This window comes from Plectropomus leopardus, chromosome 23, assembly GCF_026936395.1.
Source record: "Plectropomus leopardus strain MGB_pleo_1.0 chromosome 23, ASM2693639v1, whole genome shotgun sequence".
NCBI classification, from domain to species: Eukaryota; Metazoa; Chordata; class Actinopteri; order Perciformes; family Serranidae; genus Plectropomus; species Plectropomus leopardus.
In genome coordinates, this window is record NC_142198.1 from 2,331,867 (window position 1) to 2,357,939 (window position 26,073).

Here is a 26,073-nt window from a genome sequence, read left to right on the forward strand (position 1 = left end):
CACAAGGATCGTTTTCACAGTGTTATCATATGAACAGATTTTTGTCAAAACAGGAAAAGGAAAGACTTGGGTTTTTAGTAGGGTTATTGTTTATACGTAGCCTTAGAGACGGCACACAGAATTATACAAAGGTACGCATGCATTTCAGAGATGAAAAACAAGGTTTTCTTTGGTTTTCCATCCTCAGAAAAAGGAGGTCATGATGAAAAGTACTCTGTCCCTGTCTGCTCTATGACAGCCCTGACCCTCAGTACTATGCAGCTATTCTAGGAGCTGTCAAAGCTGTATTCTGCACCGTGTTTTGGTTTTTGTTTGCACCAAAAAAAGCCTCTAGTCTGAGCCATACCATAAAGAGTGGGAACCAGGACTATTTTTGCCATGAGACTTGTTTACAATTTCAGTCCAGTGTAACTGTTGTGAATCCAAGCTGACCACAGCTGCCGTCCATCACAAAAGAGAAAGCTACAGAGTTTCTCTGAGCCACCTTTAACCTATTCTGGTCTTGTGGTCCCTGCACAGACTAGGCTGAAGCAGTCATTAGCAACAGCTTGACTTTTTCTTGGTATTTGTGCCTGAAAAGCAGCAGGAAGAAAAAAACCAGGAATGTAGAGTTTTAGCATACAGACACTGGTTCAGTGTTTTTTAAACAGTTTGTATATGACAGTAACAGAGGTCCCGTCATTGCACAAACTAAACAATGCAAACCAAACTGTCTTTAACTCTTCAAAAACCCTGGCTCCACATCACTTTTAGTGTGCTGCATTCAGGGGCCTTTCAAAAAGCTTTGAACCTTGAGCTATTGGTTTGATTTCTTTCAGAAACACTGGGAAAAAGGCAATGAGCAACTTGGAAAAAACTGTCCCACAAATTACAAGAAATTAGTAGAATAAGGGGAAAAAAATTTAAAGCTACAAAAAAATTCCAGTGAAAAACTGTGTCTGATTATCACAATTCCACATTTTCAATTGTTTTACAGAATAATTACATTTTTTGTAGGTTGTTTTTAGGTTTTCAGGTTGTGTTTTTGTTGTAGTTGTTAGTTGTTGTTTTTTTTTTACTTTCTTGTTTATTTTTTTGTTTGTTTGTTGTGTGCTATTTTTCGGGTTATTTCCTTGTATTTTTTACTAATTTCTGGGTCATATCATCTTAAATTGCTCATTGCCTTCTTCCAATGTTTTTGAAAAAAATCGTGCTAGTTTGTCCAAGTTTTAAAGCGTTGAATCCCCTTGGACAGGGAAGTACTTCACTTAAATTCAGAGAGCCTGAAGAAATGAAATATTTTTGTTTTTGTTTTGTTTTTTTCAGAAAGGGCCCCTGGGTGGCTATATTTCTAATTATCATTATTCTATGCTTTAAATTATTTTACAGAATAATTTCAATTTTTAAGTAGTTTTTTTCCCCTGTTTTATTCCTGTTGTTGTTGCTTGTTTTTGTTGTTGTGTTATTGTTTATGTTTTTTCTTTCCTATTATTTGTTCATTTGTTTTGTGTTTGTTTGGTAGTATTTTTCAGTTATATTTCTTGTACTTTTTACTAACTGCTTGCTAATGTCTGGGTCAATTTATCTTAAATTGCTCATTGCCTTCTTCCCGTGATTTGAACAAAATCAGGCCACTTTGCCAAGGTTTTAAAGGGTTAAATCCCCTTGGACAGTGAGGTACTTTACTTAAATTTAAAGAAAAAAAATGTTTTGGGTTTTTTTTCCCAGAATGGGCCCCTGGGTGTGTAAAAATGGAAAATAATTTAGATTTTCTTCATTTAATCAGTGATATCAGATTTTGTTAAAAAAAAAAAAAAAAGGAGAGGGGGTTAGATATTTGATGAATGCCCTCCCAAACTCAGTCTCTCACACACACACACACACACACACACACACACACACACCTCCTTTCTTTATTCATTATTCCTCAACGTCAGCTGCTGGCCCTCTCACTTGTGGTATGGAACGTGTGTGCAGGCGGCCCTGCGCCCCTCCTGCTCCAAAATTTAACAACAAGCTTTTGTCTCTCACTTCCCCAGAGGCCACATGAGACTGGAGGTCAATTTATTAACTCTGTGCCCATGCAACAACATTTTCATCGCCTTTGCTCCTGGACAAACTAAAATTGCTCTTTTATGAGCTACTGTTGGTCCCAACAATCCTTTTTTAATAAAGTAGGAACTCAATATCTAGCTTATTACTCAGGTATGTCCCAGTCCCAATGTGAGTGCTTTGATATTGATATTTTTATTTTGCTACATTTTCTACAGCCCTCACTTAGCATTAGGTAGGCCTAAATTTAAATTAGAAAAGTAATTTCATTTCATGGAGAGGAGACAGAGTGTGGCTCCGCTGTGGCAGGAAGGTCTGGACCTGGATCTGGACAGCATGATCACAATGCCTCAGTTCATATACACAGCCAGCACCTGCACAATGTTACTGACCAACAACCTTATTGCTTTTAAACCAAAGAGCCTCTGTTGCATTACTTCCTGCAGCTTGTTAACATATCATGAGGTGAGGCCTATGGCTGCTTTCTGTTTTATGTTATGTTGTGGGCTGCGCATTTCACTCACTCACAAAGCTCTGTGTTTTAATGGAGCGCAATGGGGCATTTTTACAACTAACATTCCCAGAGCAAACACACAAAGGAGCACAAAGGACGAAGCTTTATATAACAGGCTGGCAACAAGTTCCAGCTCCCCAAAGGCCTTAGTATGCTTCAAGCAAACAGGTAGTCCAAAATGTCTGCTAACCACATCTAAAGGCAAAGTGTTCTGTTCTGGATGGCCACACTCAGCAGTGGGGTGAGCGGCCTGGTTTTTGCATCTTTGTAGTCTCGATATAATGAATTGTACAAATGGGGATATCAGCATCAACTTCCAGGTGTCTTTCTTTATAGACATTCATACTAGGTAGGGGTTGGGGGGGGGCTGATTATTAGATACATCACAATGCAGACATGGACAACTCAGCGTTGATTCACGAATGCTAAGAAGACATTATCCAAATGTTTATGAACAATATAATGTTGATGGAACAAAAGCGGCAGAACTCAAGAGAGGCTAATCTCCACTGCTGGAGATGTTAAAAAAGAGATCTCCGCCGTCCCCTCATTTTGCTTTTCCCATACAGGCAGGAGACTGTAAGGCGCTTCAAATTAATCCTACATGCAGAACCTTCCACTGTCTTCAGGTTGAAAAAAATCTCCTTTAACTCCATCAACTGCTGCTTCTGCTGCTGCTGTGGCACAGCCAGCAGCCAGATTTTCATCATTATCCTCTCACAGCAGCAGTGAAGCACGCCCAAACTTTGCAGCAAGTCCCATCAGTTAAAAATATAAATCCAGAGTTGAAATCTGAGTTAAATTCAGCAGGATAAGAGCCAGTTAGCTAAATAAACGAGGTTCCAAAAGGTTTCACTGTGATATGTTCAAGGTTGGCACAGTAAAATGACTATTTGGCAAAAGTAAATAACACGTCATCATGATTTGTTCAAACGTTACATCAAGAAAAAGAAAATGTTTTTGGTGAGAAACTTGAATAATACAGTTTTTTGGGTGAGAAATTTGTTTTCCCAGCAATATAAAACAGACATTAGAGATGGAATTACAACCTACTTAAAGTCCTATCAGCTCCAGTCAAGTTGTTTTTATACAATTACAGTCATTTTTAGAGTCAAATTCGATCCTTCAAAAATTCCAGTCTGGTTTCCGATCCCGACATAGCACCGAGTCAGCACTTTTAACGATGCACAATGACATTGCCCGGTCAGTGGATGCTGGGAACCCCGTTGTGCTAGTGCTCCTGGATCTCACAGCGGCTTTCGATACAGTCGATCATGCAGTCCTCATATCTCATCTGGAGCAGTTTGTAGGCTTCCCTGGCACCGCTCTTCAATGGTTTCGTACCTGGCCAATAGAAGCTTCTCTGTGTTGATTGGTGACCTCCAGCAATCACATGCATTTCTCCCTTGTGGGGTGCCACAGGGTTCTATTCTCGGCCCTACCCTCTTTTCCTCATATTTGCTACCACTGGGTTCAATTATAACTAAACATAACCTGTCTTTCCATCTATATGCAGATGACTTACAGTTATATTTGCCCATGAAACCCAACGAAGGCTCTGTAAATAACTTACTGAGCTGTATTAGTGACATAAAGCAGTGGCTGGCACATAATATTTTGCACTTGAATGACAGCAAAACTGAATGTATTTTGTCTATCTCCTCTTCTACGCCTAATGCTATTGTAACAAATTATGGCACTCTGGCTTCCTTCCTTAAACTCGAAGTAAAAAATCTAAGTAATATTAGACAATGGCCTGAAATTTGATAAACTGTTGTTAGAACAAGCTTTTTTCAGCTTCGTCTCCTGGCCAAAGTGAAGCCCTTTCTCAACCTTGAGAAGGCAATTCATGCATCTCTGACAAAGGCTATCCTGTTTATACTGTTCTATCTTGTTTTATCTTTTCTGAAAGGCTTTTAACACTTTGCTGCTGTGTAGCACCTCCCTCTGTATTTTTTATGTATTGTTTTATGGTTCGTTTGTTTTATTGTTATTTACACTGTTTATCTACACTATTATTTCTGACACTGCTGTAAAGCACTTTGGGTACCTTTTTGGTAATTGTGGGCTATAGAAGGGCTAGAGAAATAAATATAGATTGATTGATTGATTGATTGATCTAATTATAAATCCTTAAAACTAATGATGGCAAGTTTTTTGTTTTAAGTAAATATCTAAATTAAAATATTAAACATTTTTTAAAAATCTGAATTTTAAAAACCTCATCCGTCCAACACATAATAGAAAAGTATCAATGGTGAGTAAAATCTTTGATGGCTAAGGAGTCTCAATAATGCTTTATTGTCAATAAATACTGCAATCCCATCCCTATTTACTATTCAATGGTACATAGTAATTGCATACTATTCATGGTGAAATGGTGCAGAATGCAAACACTGGGCACTATGTCAGCATAAATATCCCACAAAAATTAGTATGTGCGACCACAGATGGTTACAATCTAACCGGTTTAAAAGTTTCAGTATGGTGGCATTTTGGCTATAAGGCTGAAGGGAAAAGGGACCTACCAGTACAAGAACCAGATGGTATGCAATTAAATTCATCTGTTAATTTAATTACGGAAGTACAGTACACTATTTTTTAAAACTCGCAAGTAGTCACACAGTGAGGAAAAACAAGCCATTTATAGAAATAAAACTGATGCATCAAGATGCGTTAATAATCATATAAACACAAAATCAGGGCCCTCTGAATCATAATCTAATCTGATCATGATGTGCCTAATACCCACCCCTAATAATAGAGATGTACATCAGTCAAGATCGATATATCAATTCACTGATCAACGATCCAGTTTCATCAATGCAAAGTGAAATTATCAATATACATCATCATCTTTAGATATGTTTTTGATTTGCCATGGCATGTCTGAGTCACCATTTTTATCCTCCTAAGCGCACCTCCTTCATAAATCATCAAACAATGGTAGAGGTCTAGCGCCAGGCAGACAATGATAAGCAGCCAAGACGAGGACAATGATGATATTTACTGATATCGTCTCATAAAATCCCAGGGATACAGCTAATACTGCCTCTGTCATTTCTATTTCTGTTGAATTGTAAGATGCTGTGAAAGAACTTATATATAAAGCACACTGAAGCTATAACAAATGCTGCCATACATGTCAGGCATCACTTGATAGATTTGAGCTTGCTTCTTCTCAGCATGGCTCTCTGTGATCAACAACAGCAAGTAGGACCTCCTGAATCTGCAGCAGAAATTTTACTGAAGCTCTCATTGATCATTTCCACTACAGGCTCATCATTTTCCACTTTAGGAGAACAAAGCACAAACTGGAGGAATCCCAGTCAAAACAAGGCACGCTAAATATTGTACTGCAGGCTGTTTGCAAGTTAATAGATTTTCAGATTTAGAGCTGAAGAGTTTGGCCAATAAACCAATGGTATTTGCTATTAAAGAGTCAGTGGGGTGTTAAGTCATTTGTTAAGCCAAACCTATATTGTTTTCAGCTACTCAAATGAAGCTTTTCTTTACCATACACTGCACGATCGTAAACATATAGCTTCAGAGTTCAGTTTGTTGAATAGATAAAAAGCATGATTAATTTGTCATTTCATGCTTTAGGAAACTATAAAGGGCATTTTCACTCTTTTTTGACATTTTACAGAGAAAAAACAATTAATTGAAAAAAATCAATGAAAACAGAAAAAAAGCCATACTCTGCTAATAAAAAAACACGTTACCTCAGCAACAACTACAAATCACATGAGATCCCTACAAGCTGCCTACAAACAGGGCTTTTGTTCCTTCAGGACGTATAAAATCTACAGTAATCTACACGTCAACATCCAAGTTGTGATTATGACCCAGAGACTGGGGATTACGGCGAAAGCTCTGGTGCATCAGACTTGATGTTTAGTATTACAAACGTGCCTGGAAACAAGCCAAACAAAAATGCCCCATACCGTAGCACCTAAAGTCTGTCGTTCAACTGAACCCAAAATGAATGGATACAGAGTAGGTCTGTACCTGACTCAGAAATATATCAGTCAAATCAGATTTGGCCGTTCAATACAAATATTTGACAATTCTTTTTGGTTTCAGTAGAAAGTTATAAGTGATCGGGCTCTGCGGGACATTCAGTGTGACAGCAGCATTCCCCTCAAACAGTAGATATAAAAAAAGCCAGAGACTTTATCCTATTAACTTGCTGTGACCTGTAAATTCACCTCTTCTAAGCAGAAGGTCTCTTCAATCTCCTCTTCTGTGCCGCTGCCTGCATGTCCGCTACTCCAAACAGTAGCATCAAAGTCAAGAGCGCTCATTCCGTAGCAAAATCTGGAGACCAAAATATCCCTAGTAGCACACTGCACAACACACTGACTGGATAAAAAAAAGCCACTGCTCGACTTTAAGCAATATCAGTCAACTAAGGGGACCCCGCTTGATGATTCCATTCTCCAACTTTCAGGGGACAGTCATAATACAGTTATAACATTCATGCACTGTAAAGCCCTCACAATCATACAGCTGCCTTAAGGTATACAATGATGTGAAAGCTTGTAAATATCAGAACCTTCATCATTTCTAGCATCATTCACGAGCATCTAGTTATTTTGTCATTATTAAGCTGCAACAATTGGTCAATTAAACAAACAGTGAAATGATAGAAAATTACTCGGCAAGTATTTCAATAATCAATTTTTGAGTGAAAGAGCCCCCAAAATACCTTTGCTTAAGCTTCTTAAATGTAAACATTGTTATCTTTCCTACTCTTAACATATTTGGGGGTTTTGGACTGCTGATGAAAAAAGACCTTCAATGACATCACTTAGGACTCGACAGAAACTGTTATGGGTATGTTAAATTGTCAACTGAAAAATTGATCTGCGGAATAATCAGCTAGTTGCCGCCTTATGTCAATGTACAAATCTAATGTGGTATCCTGATTGTAAACATTTTGGTATGATGAGACTCTCCCAAACGATACACCTCCAACTCAGTAATGCTCTTGAGCAGAGAATGTGTCTTTTTTTTATCTCTAAGCTTTTTACAGATTGTCATACAAGAATTCTGCACACAATACAACAATAATACAATACAATCGTCATGAAACAAATAAGACTTTTATCAAGCTACTGAATTTTTTGTATGATGTTTTGATTCATCTCTATTGTAATCTTTCTAAGGATGTAATCAACAACAAAAAAAATCATAGTACACTAGCTTACTTCTGTTTGAATGCATATATTAGATAGGGCTGCCCCTGGAAAGTCAGAGACTCGAATCATCAGGCGAAGAAACTCATCCAACTGAGAGTTGAGCAGTAATTTTTTTTTTGTGAAGTGTACTTCTGGGGACGTTTTGGGCCCAAGATTTTGCTGCTAAGTGAGCATTCTTGATTTTTACACTACTCTTTGCAGCTGCGGACATGCAGGCAGCAGCACAGAGGGAGAGGGAGATCACACTTTAACGTGAGGAAGAGGTGAATTCACTGGTCAAAGCAAGTTCAAACAATACTGTCTCTGGTTTCTGTTGATATCTAGTTTTGGCTAAAAAAAATGGTTGCACACAATAAGCACTGTTAGCTTGTTTAGTTTATACTGCTGTCACACTGAGCGTCCCAAGGAGCCGGAAAAACCCGAAACTCTGTATGGAAAACAAAAAAACATTGCTGAATATTCATATTCTCCTAACAAATTCGAATTCGACTGACAAAAATTTAAATAAAACACAATAAAATAAAATAAAATTAATAATTCTTAGTCAGGTGCAACCCTAATGTTAGATGCCACTTTGCACACTTATGTGCGCCACTGGATAAAACAAAACTGACATTATCCCATAGTTATAGTTATACAGTTTTTTAAAAAACATTTTGCATGATAGTGCTCAAATTTAGAGACGCAGTGTTTCCCACCAAAATGTGCTTATTTGACAGCTTCAATCCAGTAACACAAATATCTTCTTTTCATAACTCACATTCAATAAAGCCAGTTATCAAAGCCTTTGCCCAGGCGTAGGCTGCAGATATTCACTTGTGGGTCCACAAGGTGCACACAACATACAATGGCTACGCTTTGTTCCCATAAACCGCTCGGAGCTACCAGGAAACACTCTGGGGGAGGCAAGCCAAGTCTCCTTCTTTGTGTGTGTGCGTGTGTGTGTGTGTGTGTGTGTGTGTGTGTGTGTGTGAACCTTTGACCTTCCTGAGGGAAGCTGCTTCAGTGGAGAAGACGAGGGGGGGGGGGGTTATCATAAACACTGCTTGGCCTCAGCAGTCCAGTTTCATCCCAGTTCAACCAACAGATTCATGTCTTTCTGGAACAGCACAGCTTCACTAACATCCTGCTGTTACAACTCCCTCTGGATGAGAATGAGTTGCGGCTTTACATGTGCCCATGCCTTGTTGAAACCTACATATGGAAATGTGCCTGACAGAAAACAGCAATCCAGTATCCGTCTACATATAATGTTAAATGTAGGGAAAAAAAACATTTGTGATCTGTTTCTCCTAATTTTTTACAGTATGCATGTATGACCAGTTCAAAACAGTGGACATCTAGAGTGGACTTTGGGCTGATTGGTTGGTTAGCTGACATTGACTGTTCTCTCTACTCTCAGTTCAGCTTCAGCTGTGGCAAGGTGTACACTACTACAACAACTTCTGGCTCACAACAAAAAAATCACCGCAAAATTGAGACAGAAGATTTCCACACACGTAATTTAATACCCGATTTCCGCTTATAAACACATCAAAAAAAATCAGGCAACAAGTTGAGTCAAATTTTCCAGTTTTTGTCATTAAAACAAAAAAACAGAAAACAACTCATTATCCTCCTTTTTGTATTTTATTTGTCAATGGTAGTTGGGAAACTGTTTCCCAATTGTAGTTTTCTAATTTCAAAATGAATATCATTTGTTCGCCAAGTACATTTGGTTTACTGTCCATTTCTAAAGTAACAGTAAAATGGATTAAAGGGCAATTGTACAGCTCCACACAGCTTTCAGCTTAGTGTTTTAAGTCTCTCTCCTGCACAAAACCTGGCACTCTGCTGCTCCATCTGTGCCCAGACTACACTCTGCGCCCCGAGAGTGTGGTGCGCATGAATAGCCAAGCATATTTAAAAAGGAGCACCTAATTAGCAGCGCAGCACTAAAAATACAAAAGTCAATACATGGCGGCAGATGTTTTTATCATGATGGGCCACCACAAACAAATAAATGTGTGGGAACATCTGAACAGATTATGTGCAAGGCATTTCACAGTGGACTGCTTAAGCAACTGACTTCGCATGAAGATGTGCTTCATCTCTCTTTCCCCAACGGATACTACTATCTTGTCGGCATTACACTGTAAGAGTCTCACTTCTATAACGTGCCCACTTTTGGCAGGCCAACAATGGCGGCATACTAAGCTATGTTTGTGCTGCTGACTCTTCTGAGTTTATTAACACTGTCTGTTTTCATGTGTGCATTCGCCATTGTCTCAGCATTTGTTCATACTCATCACTCTGTAGAAGAACGCCTTTATGGGCAGGCATGTGATCTTCGTCTATGGTGTGTCATTACAAAGTTACACCGCTAACTACTGGCCTGGCGTGCATACTACAGCGTTTTCGGTTGTTTTTGCAGATCCATGTATACAAATGTACGCGCATTTATTATTTTTTTCAAACAAAAAAGGAAAGACTTTTCCCTTTTTAGTAGGGCTGTTCTCATGATGTAAACGTATATTGTTTAGTTAAGTTTATTGTCATTGTCAAAGCATTAAACAACAGGACATGGTCGAACGAAATGCATTCACGCAGACAGAATAGTTTTGAGTGCTGTTTTCAGTCGCAATTTCAGAGGCAGGAGTTTCTGAACTTTACATGTGGACACATTACATATTAAGATGGTTAAGTCTTTCTCAGATTTAGCCTCACTACAGACTGAACCAATGTAGAAGCAAACCATCAAACAAAAAAATGTATGTGAAGCTTAAGCCTGGCTGCTAGGAGGACCCCATGATCATCAACCACAGACCACACATGCTTTGTTTCAAGACTGTAAATACTAAAGTTCTCGTCTTCATTTCAACATCGTGATCCTGTTTGTTATTATAGGTTAAATAGCAAAAGCTTATTAGGTAAGGGCCTGATCTAATGCTCTCGGTTTCCATCATGCTCTTGACCGCTCCGTGACTAATAGTCACTGCTGAGCTGTGTGCAAGCAGGAGAACAAATCACATTAACACCAACAAGGAACTGTTCCTTTCATTATCTGTTATCAAACTGTACAGTTATACAGTTCTGCAAAAATTTTATCGCTATATCTTGTAAGAAAAGTTAGTATATGCTTCCAAGGAGCTTACAAGGTGCTTCAGATTTCACTTAAATATCATCCCTCATTCACGTTACAGGAGAATCCCTTAAGATCTGGGAGACCTTACCTGACAACCATTATAACAGTTTGGTGAATCAGCTAGGACTCATCACACACACACACACACACGCACACACAGACAGACAGACACACACACACACACACACACACACACACACACACAGGACCCTCAGCCAGGTTTGCTGATAGAATGTCTGTGTGTAATTATCAGGTATCTGGGTGAAACTCAGAGCATCTCATTACTCACACACTAGACATTACCACAAAGACAGCCTAGGTGCTGCAAAAACATGTATTCAAGACTAAATGTCTACAATTTGGCATATAGAGGAGCACAACCCTACAATTCCAACTAAATGAATAACAAATGAGTCACCAGGAGCCAGTGTGAATGACGGTGACATCAGCAGCTGCCTTTTTCAAATAAAAAAGTTAAGTCAAGGCTGGCTGAAATTATCAGCACAGCCCATTTGGAAAAAAAAAATCAACATTTCTTCATATCCCTATGGAATTTCTCACTTTCCTGTCTTTGATAAACATCAAAAATTCAACTCTCCATCTAAAAATCAAATGTCTGTGCCAACATTTAACTGATAGACCTTTCTATGGCAGATGTTCTTACTTAACGTTATTATATCATTCTTTTTATAGTTTAAAAAATTCAACAAAAATGCCAAACGTTCTCTGGTTTAAAAAAATATTAACATCATTTGCTTAAAACCTACTCCAAAAGTCGAGATTTATGCTGCATTCAAATGGAACTCGTGAACTCATTTACAACATGGGAAGTCATGCACACAAAGTTAGGAACTTGGAGCTCGAAGAAAATTTCCATTTACAAGGTCATGAATACTACATCAGGGAGGCTTTTATTTGGTAAATAAAAGTTGTTGTGTTTTTGTTACCTTAGAATGATCCATTTATGTCTACATAAGGAGCACGTCCTCTTCTATGCAAATCGCCATATTTCACCGTTATGTTTCTACAGTAGCCCAGAATGGACAAACCAAACACTGACTTTAGATAGGGACATTCGCTTTTTCACATCTACACATTGGACACCATAGCTAGCAGCCCCTCAGCCACAAGTGTCAGAAAAAGAATGTTTTTTATACATGAAACTGCTTTATTCAGTGTTTTTACCTGCTTAAATAATTGGGGAAATTTGACTTAAAGAGAAAAAGACCTTAGTGGTCAATTTGCTCCCAGTAACACACATTAGCAGGTGCCGGGCTAACGGCACATCTCCGACATCCTTCCAACAAACTTGAGCTGCACCCAACTCATAATTATGCGAGTCAAATCAGATTAGGCTGTTAAATATGAATATGGACAATTCATTTTGTTTTTTTCATTTAAGGTTTTTAAGTTTAATCAGGGCTTAGCAGAACATTTAATGTGACGTGGCATTCATGTGATGTAGCAAAAAGCTAACAGCCCTCACAACAGATTGCAAATGCAGCAACATATTTGCCAACACTGTGTCAAACAACAGCCAGAGATGTGTCATATTAAGATGCTGTGAGCTGTAAATTCACTACTTCTGAGCAGAAAACAGTGTTTCCCTCTGTGCTTCTGCATGTCTGCAGCTGCAAAGAGTAGCCTGAAAGTCAAGAGCGCTCACTCCGCAGCAAAGTCTTGGGACCCAAAGGTCCCCACACTGGATCCTGCATGTCAATAGTAGGGGTCGACAGATTATCAGCCCGGCCAATTATCAGGGCCAATATTTGGTATTTGCACATTATCTGTATCAGTAATTTATTTTAATGATCACAGATAAAATTCATTATAAAGTGCAAATAATGTGTCGGTGTGGGAGGACCTTTTACTTTTTAAAACCTCAGGGAGCGATTTTTATTAATAAATTTCTTTAATTTAAATTTTCACTTGACTTGTGCTGGGGACTTAGTGTATATGATGTCTAACGTTTCAGTTTCGAAAAAACATTTGCGAAAGGTCTTTAAACAAATGTTTTGTTGGAGTTTGTTATATATTTCAAATTCTAAACATTGACAGAAATGTTTTCATTTTTATTGTAAATGCAAACTGGCTCCAGATATCAGTTAATGTTCTAAATAATTTGTAATAGTCGGTATCGGCCCGAAAAACCAATATCGGACGACCCCTAGTCAATAGCATCATTCATTACATCCCTGCAGTATAAGCCCAAGTGTGGAAGCATAATTCAATCCCAAAAATATCATCAGAGTTATTTTCTCAAGAGCCATGGCAGACATTATCAAACAGTTTGTTTACAGTAAACCTTCCATGTATACTGAGCGGCCCTGTAAAGCTAACCCTGAGAACTACAGTCGTATATGTTACTGACTGGCTGAGCTGGATTATTAGTTTATCCAAGAACCTGTGCTTGGATAAACACATCCTAATCAAGTGGCATCACCGTAGTTATGGGATACATTCATCACTGCCACAGTCATTAGGGTTGGGTTGCTCCAGCGGCAGGTGCCTGTGTGTGTGTGTGTTTGTGTGTGTTCAAGGCCTTTTCATCCCACAGGGCCCAGACCTGAGTTGTTATGAGCAGATGGTCATAATTACCAAAGCACAGAAAGCAGTGGCGGAGAACAGGGGGTGCTGCTTCAAATCCCTGTGTAGCCAGATTGATTTCAGCAACCTGGATGGGGTAATCCTCTTTTCAACACGACGAGGCCGAGGTAGTTCCCTGTAATCCACGGTGTCACCCGCACCTTCCTCTCTGCTCAGTTTTACTCTCTGTTGCTGTTATCAATAGCCTTCACGTCAGGCACAATTTAACTCAACTGAATGAAGTGACACAGATTCAGAGTCCAGGAGGCTGCTGACTGGAAGGTTTTCATGTTGTTACACTATGAGCTTATCACTCACCACAGACGGTACTAAAAGTTACCAAAAGCACAGCCAAAATGATAAAATTCTGAACAATAAGAAGCTGGTAAATGAAGCTCTAACGTTAAAGGTCCCATATTCTGCTCATGTTCAGGTTGACACTTGTATTTTAGGTTTTCTCAAAAGCGTTTACATGCTTTAATGTTCAAAAAACAAATTATTTTTCTCTTATTGTCTTCCTGTATGCACCAAAATAGACTGAATAAATGTGATGTGCTAACAATAGTTATTTCACAATAGAAGACTGAATTGTATTGTGGATACATGTGTAATAAGCAAACTTTTTCATTTCTGATGTCATTTTCAACAATATCTTTAATGTTTTAAATATTAAGCACTAATATTGCTCTCCACACAAAATGCGCTTTTCAAAATCAAGTTTTGAAAAATATCATACATTAATATTATTTTCTATTTTCATTGAGTTTAGTTTTAGCCAACATCAGTAGTAATCATTTGTATCAAATATTGATTAATTTTCAGAATTTTAACCCTTTAAATGCCAGGTTTATGTCATGTTGCCACTATGTTTTTAGATGAAAAAAAAACGCAAAAGAAGAAATCTTTTCAATAAATTACATGCAAAGTAGACTGTTTCCGTGATGACAGCCTGGTATATGTCAATGATTAGCAGCAACATTGATTGTGACAGTGTACCTAGTGTAAACAGCATGTATTTTCTCCATATACCAAATATGGTTAAAAAATACATCATCAGGTGGAAAACACAATTCCAAGGCAAAGCCCAGAATGACACCCAGAAATAATACAATACATGCTTTTATGCTTTGATGGCTGTGGGGCCAAAAATTGCAGTTTTAATGGGTTTCAATGGAGCATTTTTTTTTCCTTAACAGTCTTAATGTTACAATTTAGTTTCCACAGTGTATTTTAGACTTATTGTAGGAGCTGAGCTGGAAATTCCAAGATTAAATAAAAATACATTCTTGCCGATATTTAGTCCATATGCACAAACAGCCAAAATTATTTTAAAAATATGAAGAATGAAAAGTGTGTAAAATGCGGCAAACAGTCCCTAAGGGTTAAACATGGTGGTGTGACCTGTCTAATGTTTCTTCTGTGCTTATTTTAAAAACTGTGTTGCTTTACCGACATTTTTGATAAACCACATCTACCATGGTTGTATTGAAGGCTGTTTCACCGTCAATATGTGTTACCCCTACATAAACTTGACCCACACAGTCTAAGGGACTGTACTTTATTTATCAGAGGAGGGGGTGACTGGAGTGTGACTTTGCTTTTTCACCTTGATCCTCGCCTAAGCTATAAATGATTTTCCCAATCAGTCACCTCCCCTTCACCATAAATAACTTTTTTTTGCACTCACATCAAATGTAGGTTGTATTGGAGCCAATGGAACTAGCAAACAGCACAGTCATTAGTTATTACTATCAACATCTAATTTCTTAAGCAAAATGTAAATCCTCCCTAAAAAATGATTCCTTAAAGGACAATCGGAAACTTTGTCTTTCTGTCTTTACAGTTCCTGGTTATGATAAAGAGTCCCTAATCCTAACCTCAAAGGAGGGCCCTTGCATTAACATGTAGTAAACTCTATTCAATGAAGGAATACGTTTGGACACAACACCAGCACAGAGGCTAAGCAATATGCTGCTGTGAATGAGGCCAAAGCACCTTGTCTTAAGGCAAGGTAAAGCAGTGAAAGTATTCCAAATGTAACATATACCTAAAACCCGTATTTATCTAGTTTTTTTTTTTTTAGCGGGACTTTTTAGGTGGCTAAAAACAAGCTAAATGAGGTAGGTATTGCTCAGCGCCGTTTGATTTTATGTATGTGACATGAGGATTTTCTGCCCAGAAGTTGTTGTACATAATCACTATAATTCAGTCAAGGAAATTGAACTTTTAAAGTTTGTTTGGTCTATATAGAGTGCCCTTGTGATGATGTTTTTCTGTAGGCCAGATTGGAAGCTAACATTGCCCTGGTTCCCTAGCCAAAAAGCCTACAGGATTTTTCCATTGGATTTTGGATCACTGCAATAAAAAAAAGCTCTGTGGCGAACAAACATTTATGATGCTTACAGGTTTTGTCCAACAAGATAATAACCACAAGTGAACACCACTTCCAGGATTTTTGAGGCCAATATGCAATCACCAGAAGTAAAAAGCAAATGCTAGGCTAAAACAAACTACACCACGATCCTATCGCCGCACTGCACATGGCTTTATAGCTACAAGGCTGTAAAGCCATGTGCAGTGCAGTTCGGCACAGTTCAGCATGATAACGTTCTGTAGTTTCATTAAGCCACTTTATAGCAACTCCCTCTATGACATATTTTATTTCATAGAACAAAACATAAAAGTCTCTTTAGCTAGTGTTAACCACATACTTTATTTAAGGCTTCTAACCAAAATCCCATTTAATAAAACACACTGACTTTGAAATGAGGGAACGGATTTACGGATTTTAGGACTCATTACTGGGGTTTTCTATGGAAGCCTATAGTCGTGACATCACAGATTCACAGAAATTCTGATGACTTGTTTAAAAGCACAGTTTCTGAATGATGGCTGCATGCATTTCTCTGCAGATTAAGTGTTTTGATACTTTCACAGTGTTAATACAGAAACAACTTCTGCTTTATATAAAATAAGACATGGAAAATGTAGTCTTTGCAATATGGGACCTTTAAGTAAAACGACTCAACACAAAAAGAAACTGGCAAATGTTTCAGATGCTCATAAAAGGACATGATGAGGAAGAGGAACTTGCATTTGCATTAGTGACATATTTTTTTTTCCTTTCTTCCTTTGAGGTCCACAAGAAAACGCGTCAAAAAGCTTCTGTTAAAAGCTGACACTTGTGGTGTGAATTAACCAAAAGACAGAAGGTGATACAAACAGGGTCTTTTGTCTTAAATGAAATGCACGATTCTGGTGCACATTGCATGCTAACGCCAACACTGAGCTCACACTGCACTTTGGTGAGCCAGTGTTTTTGTTTGTTTTTAATGTTAGTGATTTAATGTTACAGTTTAGTAAGTCGAATTAAGAGGGGGGTCCCGAAGATTTGAAAGAAGTCTTATTTTTTAATGTCCGACGTATACAGCTGTGTCAGTCATGAAGCCAAATTAAAGTGCGGAGTTGGTTGAGAGAGTCTTGTGAAACTGTCTCGGTAGAGGAAGGATGTGCCTTCCTCCCCGTTAGAAGAAAGAAGCAGGTGGCGATAAAACAAAAGGCGGTTCTCACATTAACAGCTAGCTCGTTCGTGCTGCTCTGTAAGCTGATAAAAGCAGTAAAGAAAAAAAGAAAGAAAGAAAAGCAAACTGACCTGCATGTGTAATGTCGGACAGGTCGTAGTTCCTGGCGCTGCGGGGAAACTCCTTCAGTTTTCGGTTGGACAAGTTGAGAGCCCCGCTCGCGGCAGCGTCCTCGAGCGCCTTCTCCACGCTTCTGCTGGCCGCTACAGTGGCAGGCAGCTGGGCTCCATCCCCAGCAGCCATCAAACGGACAGGTCTACCTCCTCTTTTACTTTGTTTCAGCCGTCCCGCTGCACTTTCATACCCCGAGAACTGTTGCAGACTCCAAACTGCGCGCGCTGCCTGTAAACTTCTTCAAAAGTACAAAATTAAATCCCAGGAAATCAGTTGGCGACGTGAGTTGTGATTGCGTCTCTCACACAACGGGAGCTACCGTTTCCACTCCTAAACGAGCGGTGCGAGCTGTCAGTCTTTCAGGAAGCAGCATCAAGCTCGCGAATTTCACAACAATATTACAGGAACACTATGCGTTTCCTTCAAAATAAAAGAGCTAAACTTCCCAGCGAGCAATTGCGTGCACGTTTTAATAATGTTTTCTGCGGCAAGTTTTCTTTAATTTTTTTTAATACTCTATGTTTTTTTCCAAAAGGACATTGAATTACAGTTTAACATTGTATAACATACAAATAGTTGGTCACCTTGTGCTTGTACAAGAAATTGCAGTGATTAATATACAAGTCAGTTCATATGATGAATTTTCAGTGATCATCTCTTGAGGTCACATACACAATCCATCTTTCCCAATATCACATTAACTTATCAGTCCATAAATTTAATAGAAACGTTAAACTTTCCATCCCTTGAATAGCAGTAACAACATGTATTCAGTCAGTCTTTGATGGAGGTTCAGCCTGTAACTATTTTCATGTTACAGCTTTTTTGCTGGCAGCTAATAATATCTTTAATTTTTACAATTTATTTTGGGCCAAAAGATGAGCTGAAATTTTGCCCAAATAGATTGTTTAGAATAGAAATAGAATGTTTTGTTTTTTTTATTGTTAACATATCACACTACATTACATTTTTATTTTTAAAAAATGTATGTAATCTCAGGCCTCAATAACATCTTCTGCATGTTGCTTTTAAAATGTCCTTCCTTTGTTCTCATGTAACACTGTAGTAATGTTTTATAAAATAGACTATTCCAGGGGTGGCCCTTCGCTCACCTGCTAAAGTGTGCGCCCCCATGTACCGAGGCCTTTGCAGCTGCGCAAGTTTGATTCAAGCCTGTGGTCCATTGCTGTGTGCCATTCCCCCTCTCTCTCCCACATTTTCTGTCATTCTGCAGCTGTCCTATCAATATGGGGAAAAATAAATAAAAAAATCTTTAAAATAAAGAACATTCTATAATCTGTCTCCTCTCAGCATCACTAAAACATCCTCAGAATGTTGCAGTTAAAATGTTACATTTTAGTCAGCATTTAACCTTAAAGGAACCTTTTTTGAAATGATAAACAACACCCCAACAGTTATTTAACATTAGATTAAAACTCTAACTTGTGGGTAATGTTAGCCAGTGTTGTGAGATCATTCTGTTCACACTTGCTGGAATGCCACTTCAAAAAGAACAACAAAAAATCACTTTATTTCACAGCATCTGTGACTACAGTTCTGTATATAGCCATAAAATACTTAACTGTTACATTAGAATAATGTAGACAACTGAATATAGCATATTTAACTTTAAGCTCAGAATTTCACCACCACATTGATATTTCTGAGGAGGGCATGTAAAAGAGCATTAAAACCATTATGTTAGCAAATAAAAAGGTAAAACTTTGTTTACTATTATTGTATGAGTGCATCATTTCTAATATTTTCCTCTGAACTTTCTAGAAAAATCAGTGTAATCTTGTACAAATTGCAGTGATACATTTTAGTTAGACTAAAGTAGCCTAGCCCAGTCGATTTTCCAGAAAAAAAGGAAAACTTAAAAAAAAATCTAAAAGGTTAACTTAATAAATAAACTATGAAAATCCACTTTTTCCCTCACTTTCTTCTCAAAGCACTGCATTGTTTATTTCGAGTTTTATTTTGAAAGTTACAACAGGAAGTTCACCAAAACAGTTTTTGGTTCCACCTGGCTCAGGGTGGGGAGGTGTTCGGAAGGGTGCAGCTTGCGCGAGGGAACGAGGCTGAGTGGGCGTGGTCATGACGCGAGTAACTTTGACTGACACCCGTGTGGGCGGGGCCTCTGCTTGCATATTAATGTCTTGTAGGGTGAATGTCAGGGGAAACGCTGTGTTATTGATGCTAATAGGCACCGGTCAGAACAAGACAGAGAAATGTGACGTAATTAAAATATAAACCAATCATAAAGCTGTGTGCATAATAATCAATGAGGTGATCCCCTTGAAGTCTCATTTATCATGAATGAAAGCTGGTGTCAGGTTATCGAGTTTGTTCAATTGCTGTTGACCTTTCTTCACTGTGGTCATAAAAACTACAGCACCCAAAATAAAAATGTAGAGTGCTACATTCACTGTATGTCCAGCGTGTCTGTGCTTCTGAACACACACACACATACACACTTACGCACATAAGTGCCTAAACATTTATGTAAGTGTTAATGCAGTGTCAGCAGGTCTGCATGGTCTCCTCTCGCCTCCCGTGAGGTTTATAACCCTGATTCTTCCATTCTTTCAGGAACAGATGACTCCCCTCCTACACACACACACACACACACACACACACACACACACACACAAATATGCACACACTTTTGCATCCATTAGTATTGTCCCCTCCTCTCCATCCACCATGCATCCTTCTCTTTAGCTCCTGTGTCCTCCCTCCCTCCCTCTCCAGCGTCCCATTGGACCATCTGTCAAAGTCCTATCAGACTAGTTGTCCAGCTGCTACCAGGGCTAGTGTGTGTGTGTGTGTGTGTGTGTGTGTGTGTGTGTGTGTGAGTGTCAGTGAGGGTTAACTTTCACTACATGCACTTGTAAAATCCATTATCAGTCAGGGGTTAACTCATTCTGCCCACTGTATTACTCTGACATTGTATTGAAAGCACAACACCTCCCCCACTCGCGACGGTGTTGTGAGATTGCTTGGTTTGCTGTTTTGATTGTCCTTTGTTTGAATTTCTTCCCTCTTATGACTCTATAAAGACTCTGGAGGAGCAAAATAAGGCCACTAAATTACAGTCGATGTTGTTGGCCTCATGTCAGGTTAACTGATGATGCATGTTAATATAAATGAAAAATAAATGTATCAATCAAAGCTGTGTATGCTGTGGTTACGATTACTATGGCAACTATGATTTAGCTGTCCTGACTTCAATCAGAAGTTCATTCCATCACCTTCCATGATGTTAGAAAAGTCAAATTATTGTTTTAGTCCAAATGTTTTAGTCAAGTCGGACTGACATGCCTAGCTAATTCAGTTGGAAATTGAGCTACCTTTCACTCAATCAGATCTGAACTTGCCTAGGTGTTCTGAGCATACTCCATAGTCCCCGTGCAGGGCTTTGACCAGGAGGTCAAACAGCTTCAATTTGTAGAGGAAAGCTGGGAAAAACAAGAGACAAAGAAGAAGAAGAGGAAGGGAAGAAAACAGAAACAAACGTAAAGTAAAGCTTGTAGTACGTGCAAAATGTACAGCACTGAAAAATTGTCAGTTGTCACTGTTCAACAAGCAACCTGTTTGCCGCTTACTAACTTGTTTGGGATGTGATGTCATAGATCAGTCGGAGGACGGTCCAATAGCAACTCGCTGAAATGGGCATTCCTCTACCGAACATGGCTGAGTCAGACGTACTTCCATCAATAAACAGATTCTCCCTCAGTGCTTGTATACTGGGACAAGAACAGTGGTCCAATTTAATGGCCTAAACAAGCTTCAGCTGTAGCTCCACTTCACCATGCATGGAAACATGCTGAGTGTGGGACCAAAAGTCTGGCAGGAGTGTTGGGTGTGTTAGACCCTGGTCTGGAAGGAAGAAGGCCAGCACCTTCTTGAACTGAGTGTGTTGTACAGCAGGAATCTACAGGAGCAAGCTGTTACTGCCAACAGTTCATCTTCCAGAGTCACACCCCTAATGTCCACGCTGGGACCACCACAGTACTGCCAACAGCGGTGGACATGCTTGCTACACTAAAGACCCAGCCAGCAGGGAACGTTCCCACAACATTGGCTAACATTACCTACAAGTTGCGATAATGTTTTGAAGAAAACATTTTAATCTGATGTTCAAAGATCATCATTTAGGATGTTCATCTTTTCAAATAATGTTCCTTTTAGGTTAAATGCTAACCAAGATGTAACGTTTTAAGTGCAACATTCTGAGGATGTTCTGGTGATGTTGAAAGGTGACAGATAATAGAATGTTCTTTTATAAAACATTACCACAATGTTACACAAGAACAAAGGAAGAACATTTTAACAGCAACATTCAGAACATGTTTTTGAGGAATGAGATTACTTATTTTTGTCAGTGTGGCCAAGACGTTTTAAGATTAGTTATGTTAAAGATTTTGTTGGCAGGAATATTATGCACTCTATTAGCTTTTCTCTATGATGAATCACGTTTCATCTTTTTCTTATACAAACATACATGTGTAGACTAAAGGTCAGGAGAGGAGCTGAGACACACACATCATGGACGTCTCTGAGAGCGACACACCATGACAACAAAAGCAGCAGTGACATAAAGCCGAGCCTGCTAATTGAGTGTGAATATTCATGCTCTCCACTGACCCACATGCTTCTGAAACAATGTTAAGAGTTCACACTGTGAGCAGTCTGCGCAGAGGAATGTCCCACGGAGGCTGGTATTCAGATTTCGTTGGATTAGAGCGATAAACGAGTTCACTGCTGATGTTGTCAGAATGTCTTTGAGGTCCTTGCAGAGCACTGACCCAGTAATCTCGTCTCTGGAGTCTTTTCCCACCAAACTTTTTTTTGTCTTTTTTTTCTGTGTTTGTTTCTATATGAGTTCCAGCCGGCGCAGTGACATCACAGTTTCTCACGCTCTTTGTGCATCCCTTCTTCCTCTGAGCTCTCCCTCTCTTCCTCTCCCATCCTCTGCTTTTCCCCAAAGTGGCTTGTGAAGACGTTTCCTGTCACTTCTCTTTCAGGGTCAGACAGACATTCACTGATCCTCTATTAGCTGCATATACCACAGCTACAACTGCAGTATGTGCATGGACACATTAACCCTTTGAAACCTGAGCAAATTGATTTCTTTCAAAAATATGAGAAGAAGGCAACGAGCAGCATAAGAAGAAATGACTCAAAAATTGCAAAAAAAACCCCATAAAAAAGTACATTAAAAATTGCCTGAAAATTAGTTTAAAAAACCCAACAAAAACACCCACAAACAAAGAAAAAAAGAAGGTGAATATGAATATGTTAACAAAATGCATCAATTTATTAAGAAAAACAACAGCAACATTTTCTCGGTATAATGCATTGTAAAAAAAAAATAATTCAAAACTCAATGTAATGTAATAGAAATCTGAAAGTAAAGGTAACTAAACATAAACAAAAATAAATAGATACAAATAAAAATACATGTAGTGAAAGAAATCTACATAAAATATATGGTTAAAAAACTGTCAGTGCTATATAATAACAAACTGTATGTATAAAAATAAACAAATACAAATAATTATGAATCTAGCAACAAAATCAGTTTAAAATTTATAAATGAACATGAAATTCCTGTGACTTCGCGAGTCGGAAATGGCATTCGAGTTCAAATTCCAACCGCGAAATCTCAAATTCCATTTTTCTGCAGCATGTGTCACTTTTGCCTCCTGGTTGACTGACAGCAGTGTTGGATGTTTAACCAGTGTCTGTGGTGTGTGACCTCCCAGGAGACGCAGTGAACTACAGACAGAAAGGCTACAAGTGGAGGAACTGTAGGGACAGATGGAGAGATGGTGGAGGAGGACACGTGCAGACAGACACTTCCAAACCTTTAGAAACTGACTGTGAAAAGCTCAGTGATGGAGGCCGAAGAGACTGGGAGGTGAGTGACAGTGACTGAGGAGGAGAGGAGAGGAGAGGAGAGCAGAGGAGAGGAGAGGAGAGGAGGAGGAGGAGAGAGAGAGGAGGAGGAGAGGAGAGAGGAGAGGAGGAGGAGGAGAGAGAGAGGAGGAGGAGAGGAGAGAGAGAGGAGAGGAGAGGGAGAGGAAGAGGAGAGGAGAGGAGAGGAGAGGAGAGGAGAGGAGAGGAGAGGGAAAGAGAAAAGGAGAGGGAGAGGGAGAGGAGAGGGAGGAGGAGAGGGAGGTCAGAAGAGAGAGTGAGTGAGTGACTGCTGAAAGGAGAGCACGCCTGGGAATGAATGCTATGAGATTTAGACGTGACCAGCCCACCACCAGCTGTGCATGTTGTCCCTGACACACACATGCACGCACGCACACACACACACACACACACACACACACACACACACACACACACACTCACTCACACACAGATTGTCTTATCAAGTCCTGACACACACACCCTGACTGGAGCCTGTTGCACATTAACACTGCAGTAAAACAGGATGAAAAGGAGACTGAGAGCTCTCTGCTTTCATGGCTCCTAAAACTGCTGCTGAGTACAGGTTCAACTGTAGCCTCTGATGTGGACCCAAAACTCATTAATGCCTCACCATAAAATAAGTTAAGTGACATTGAGTTTATAAAGGTGAAAATGAAAATATTTATATTTTTTTAATCTATTTTGGGTTTTATATTGCATATAGCAAATGCATGGAAGAATGTATATAATACCGATTCTTATAATATTTTTTAAAAAACAAAATATTACTGTACGATAAAGTTTAGACATCTACTCATATTTCTTCAAACACAGATTAAAAAGATAATTTAGGTATGTTATTTTTTGAAAATGGGGGGGGGCATTCAGCAACTTGGTAGGAAAGTCATGCAAATTGCAAAAATAAAAAAATAATAAAAGGTGATGATAAAATTACCCAATATAACAATTATCAAATGACTATGGAAAAACATCGAGAACATTGCATCCTTTTAAAAGAAATCAAGCCAGTTTGCTCAGGTTTCAAAGGGTTAATTCAAGTAGAATTGTGAAGCAACAGCGATTTCTTGCATTAAAACCTAAAAATAAAATCACTAAAATTAGTGATTAATAGCATAGTGAGGTAGAGTTGATGGCTTTACAGCACTGGTCAGATACCAGCTTATTTGAGCGATCTGGTGAACTTATATGCACCTTCTTGTGCACTTCGCTCCCAGGGAACTGGTCTTTTGACAGTTCCCAAAGTCAGGAAAAAGACAGTTGGTGAGCGTGCTTTTTCTCTCCGTGCACCAGTGTTGTGGAGCAGTCTTCCTCAAGACATTAGACAGGCATGTAATGTTGAGGTGTTTAAAGCAAAGTTAAAGAACCACTTGTTTATTGCTACATATGAATCTTGATGTGTTTTAAACTGTTTAAAATTGTTTATTATGTGTCCTAGTTGTTTAGTCTGTGTGTTAATTGTCTAAACATCTGTATTAAATTAACTGTACAGCACTTTGATGGAAAGCGCTTTATAAATAAAATTATTATTATTAAACAAATCCGTCCATGCATTTTTTTATTGTTTTGGTGCAAGGCTGCAGACGTACCAAGCACATTTTAGATGACAGAATGTTTTGTTTTTTTTCGTGCAAGGCATTTTCACTATTAGAAAATGTAAATGTTACACAGGCCTGCAACAATGTTAAAGGAAAATTATGATGTTTAAAAAAGTTATTCATTTCCATATCATTATTATTATTATTATTATTATTATTATTATTATTATTATTATTATTATTATTATTATTATTATTATTATTAACATAGCGTAATATCAAGAGACCCAAGGATGCTTTACATGTTAGTGTGAGCTAAACTAAACACAGATTGGCACTCTCACTCGGCTGCTGCTTTAGAGCAAACGCTGCATGGAGACTACAATCATGAGCATGCAGCGCCCTCTTGTGGTCTCTGTCACAAATTACAACAGGACATTAAAGGGATGCTGTGAAACCTTATCGGCCACATCAGTGAGATTGTTATTACAAAAAATGACCTCAGGCATTTCGTTTTAAACTTAATGAATAATGACCGATGAAAATATTCAGGTGTAAACAGGGAAGTGGGCTACTAGGAGCCTGGAACATGTCGTAACACCATACACATGTATTAACCATAAATCTACAATTCTACAATTCTACAATTTCATTTAGCAGACGCTTTTATCCAAAGCGACGTCCAAATCTGTTGATTATTCTTGCCAAATTTGACATAAATGTAAAGTTACCAACCAAACGCTGCGATTTTGAAAACTACATACATATTAAAATCCTGTACCGGTCTCCGGCTGCCTCCCACAGTCCAAAGACATGCATGTCAATTTAATTGTGCCTCCTGGCATGTTTATTGGAACTTTACTATTATTATTTATACTATTATTATTACTTTACTATTATTCACTGTTATTATTACTTCTGTCAAAACAATGCGCAATACAATATATGAAATATAGTTTATTTTAAAATAATAATAAATACATACATTGACATTATGTATTTCTGCTGTTTCAAAACAATCACATCCCAATATGTTGCATATGAAATGAATGGCATGTTAACGGCCCCATGAGTCATTTAAATCATTTCAGTGAGCACTTTTGCCTGTTGTGGTTCATGTAATGATGAAAAAAAGCTGAATAAACAAATGTTGCCCATATTGTCACTCAACATGTCAACTTGGCCTGAAAACGCATACGACTACATATGTTTTATTTTTCGGTTCCAAATCAAATTAAGTGGCCTACCTGTGGGAGAAAACAGTTTTCAGAGTTGACAGTAACTTGTTCTTTTATTCTGAAAAAAGAGAATGGGGTAAACTACATTACCCATCATTACTTTGAGCGGAAACGTCTCACTTTTCCCGCAAAGTGAGGTCTTTCCGCGTTCATTGGCTGAAGGCTGGAGCAGGAAACACATGCCGAAATCTAATTGGCTA

The 26,073-nt window shown here is 38.6% G+C and overlaps 1 protein-coding gene across 2 annotated transcripts in view; it reads right to left on the reverse strand.

Moving 5' to 3' along the window:
- lrch4 (leucine-rich repeats and calponin homology (CH) domain containing 4) overlaps positions 1-17,518 on the reverse strand; it is an 83,353-nt gene extending 65,835 nt beyond the window's left edge. Inside the window, exon 1 of one of the 2 annotated variants that reach the window (XM_042511805.2) lies at positions 17,112-17,516. In XM_042511805.2, coding sequence (XP_042367739.2) covers positions 17,112-17,283 — 172 coding nt within the window. In that variant the 5' untranslated portion in view covers positions 17,284-17,516. Of the gene's footprint in view, positions 1-17,111 lie in introns of both variants that reach the window. The other variant, XM_042511804.2, reaches the window with a different exon arrangement.
- Between the last annotated feature and the right edge of the window lie 8,555 nt (positions 17,519-26,073).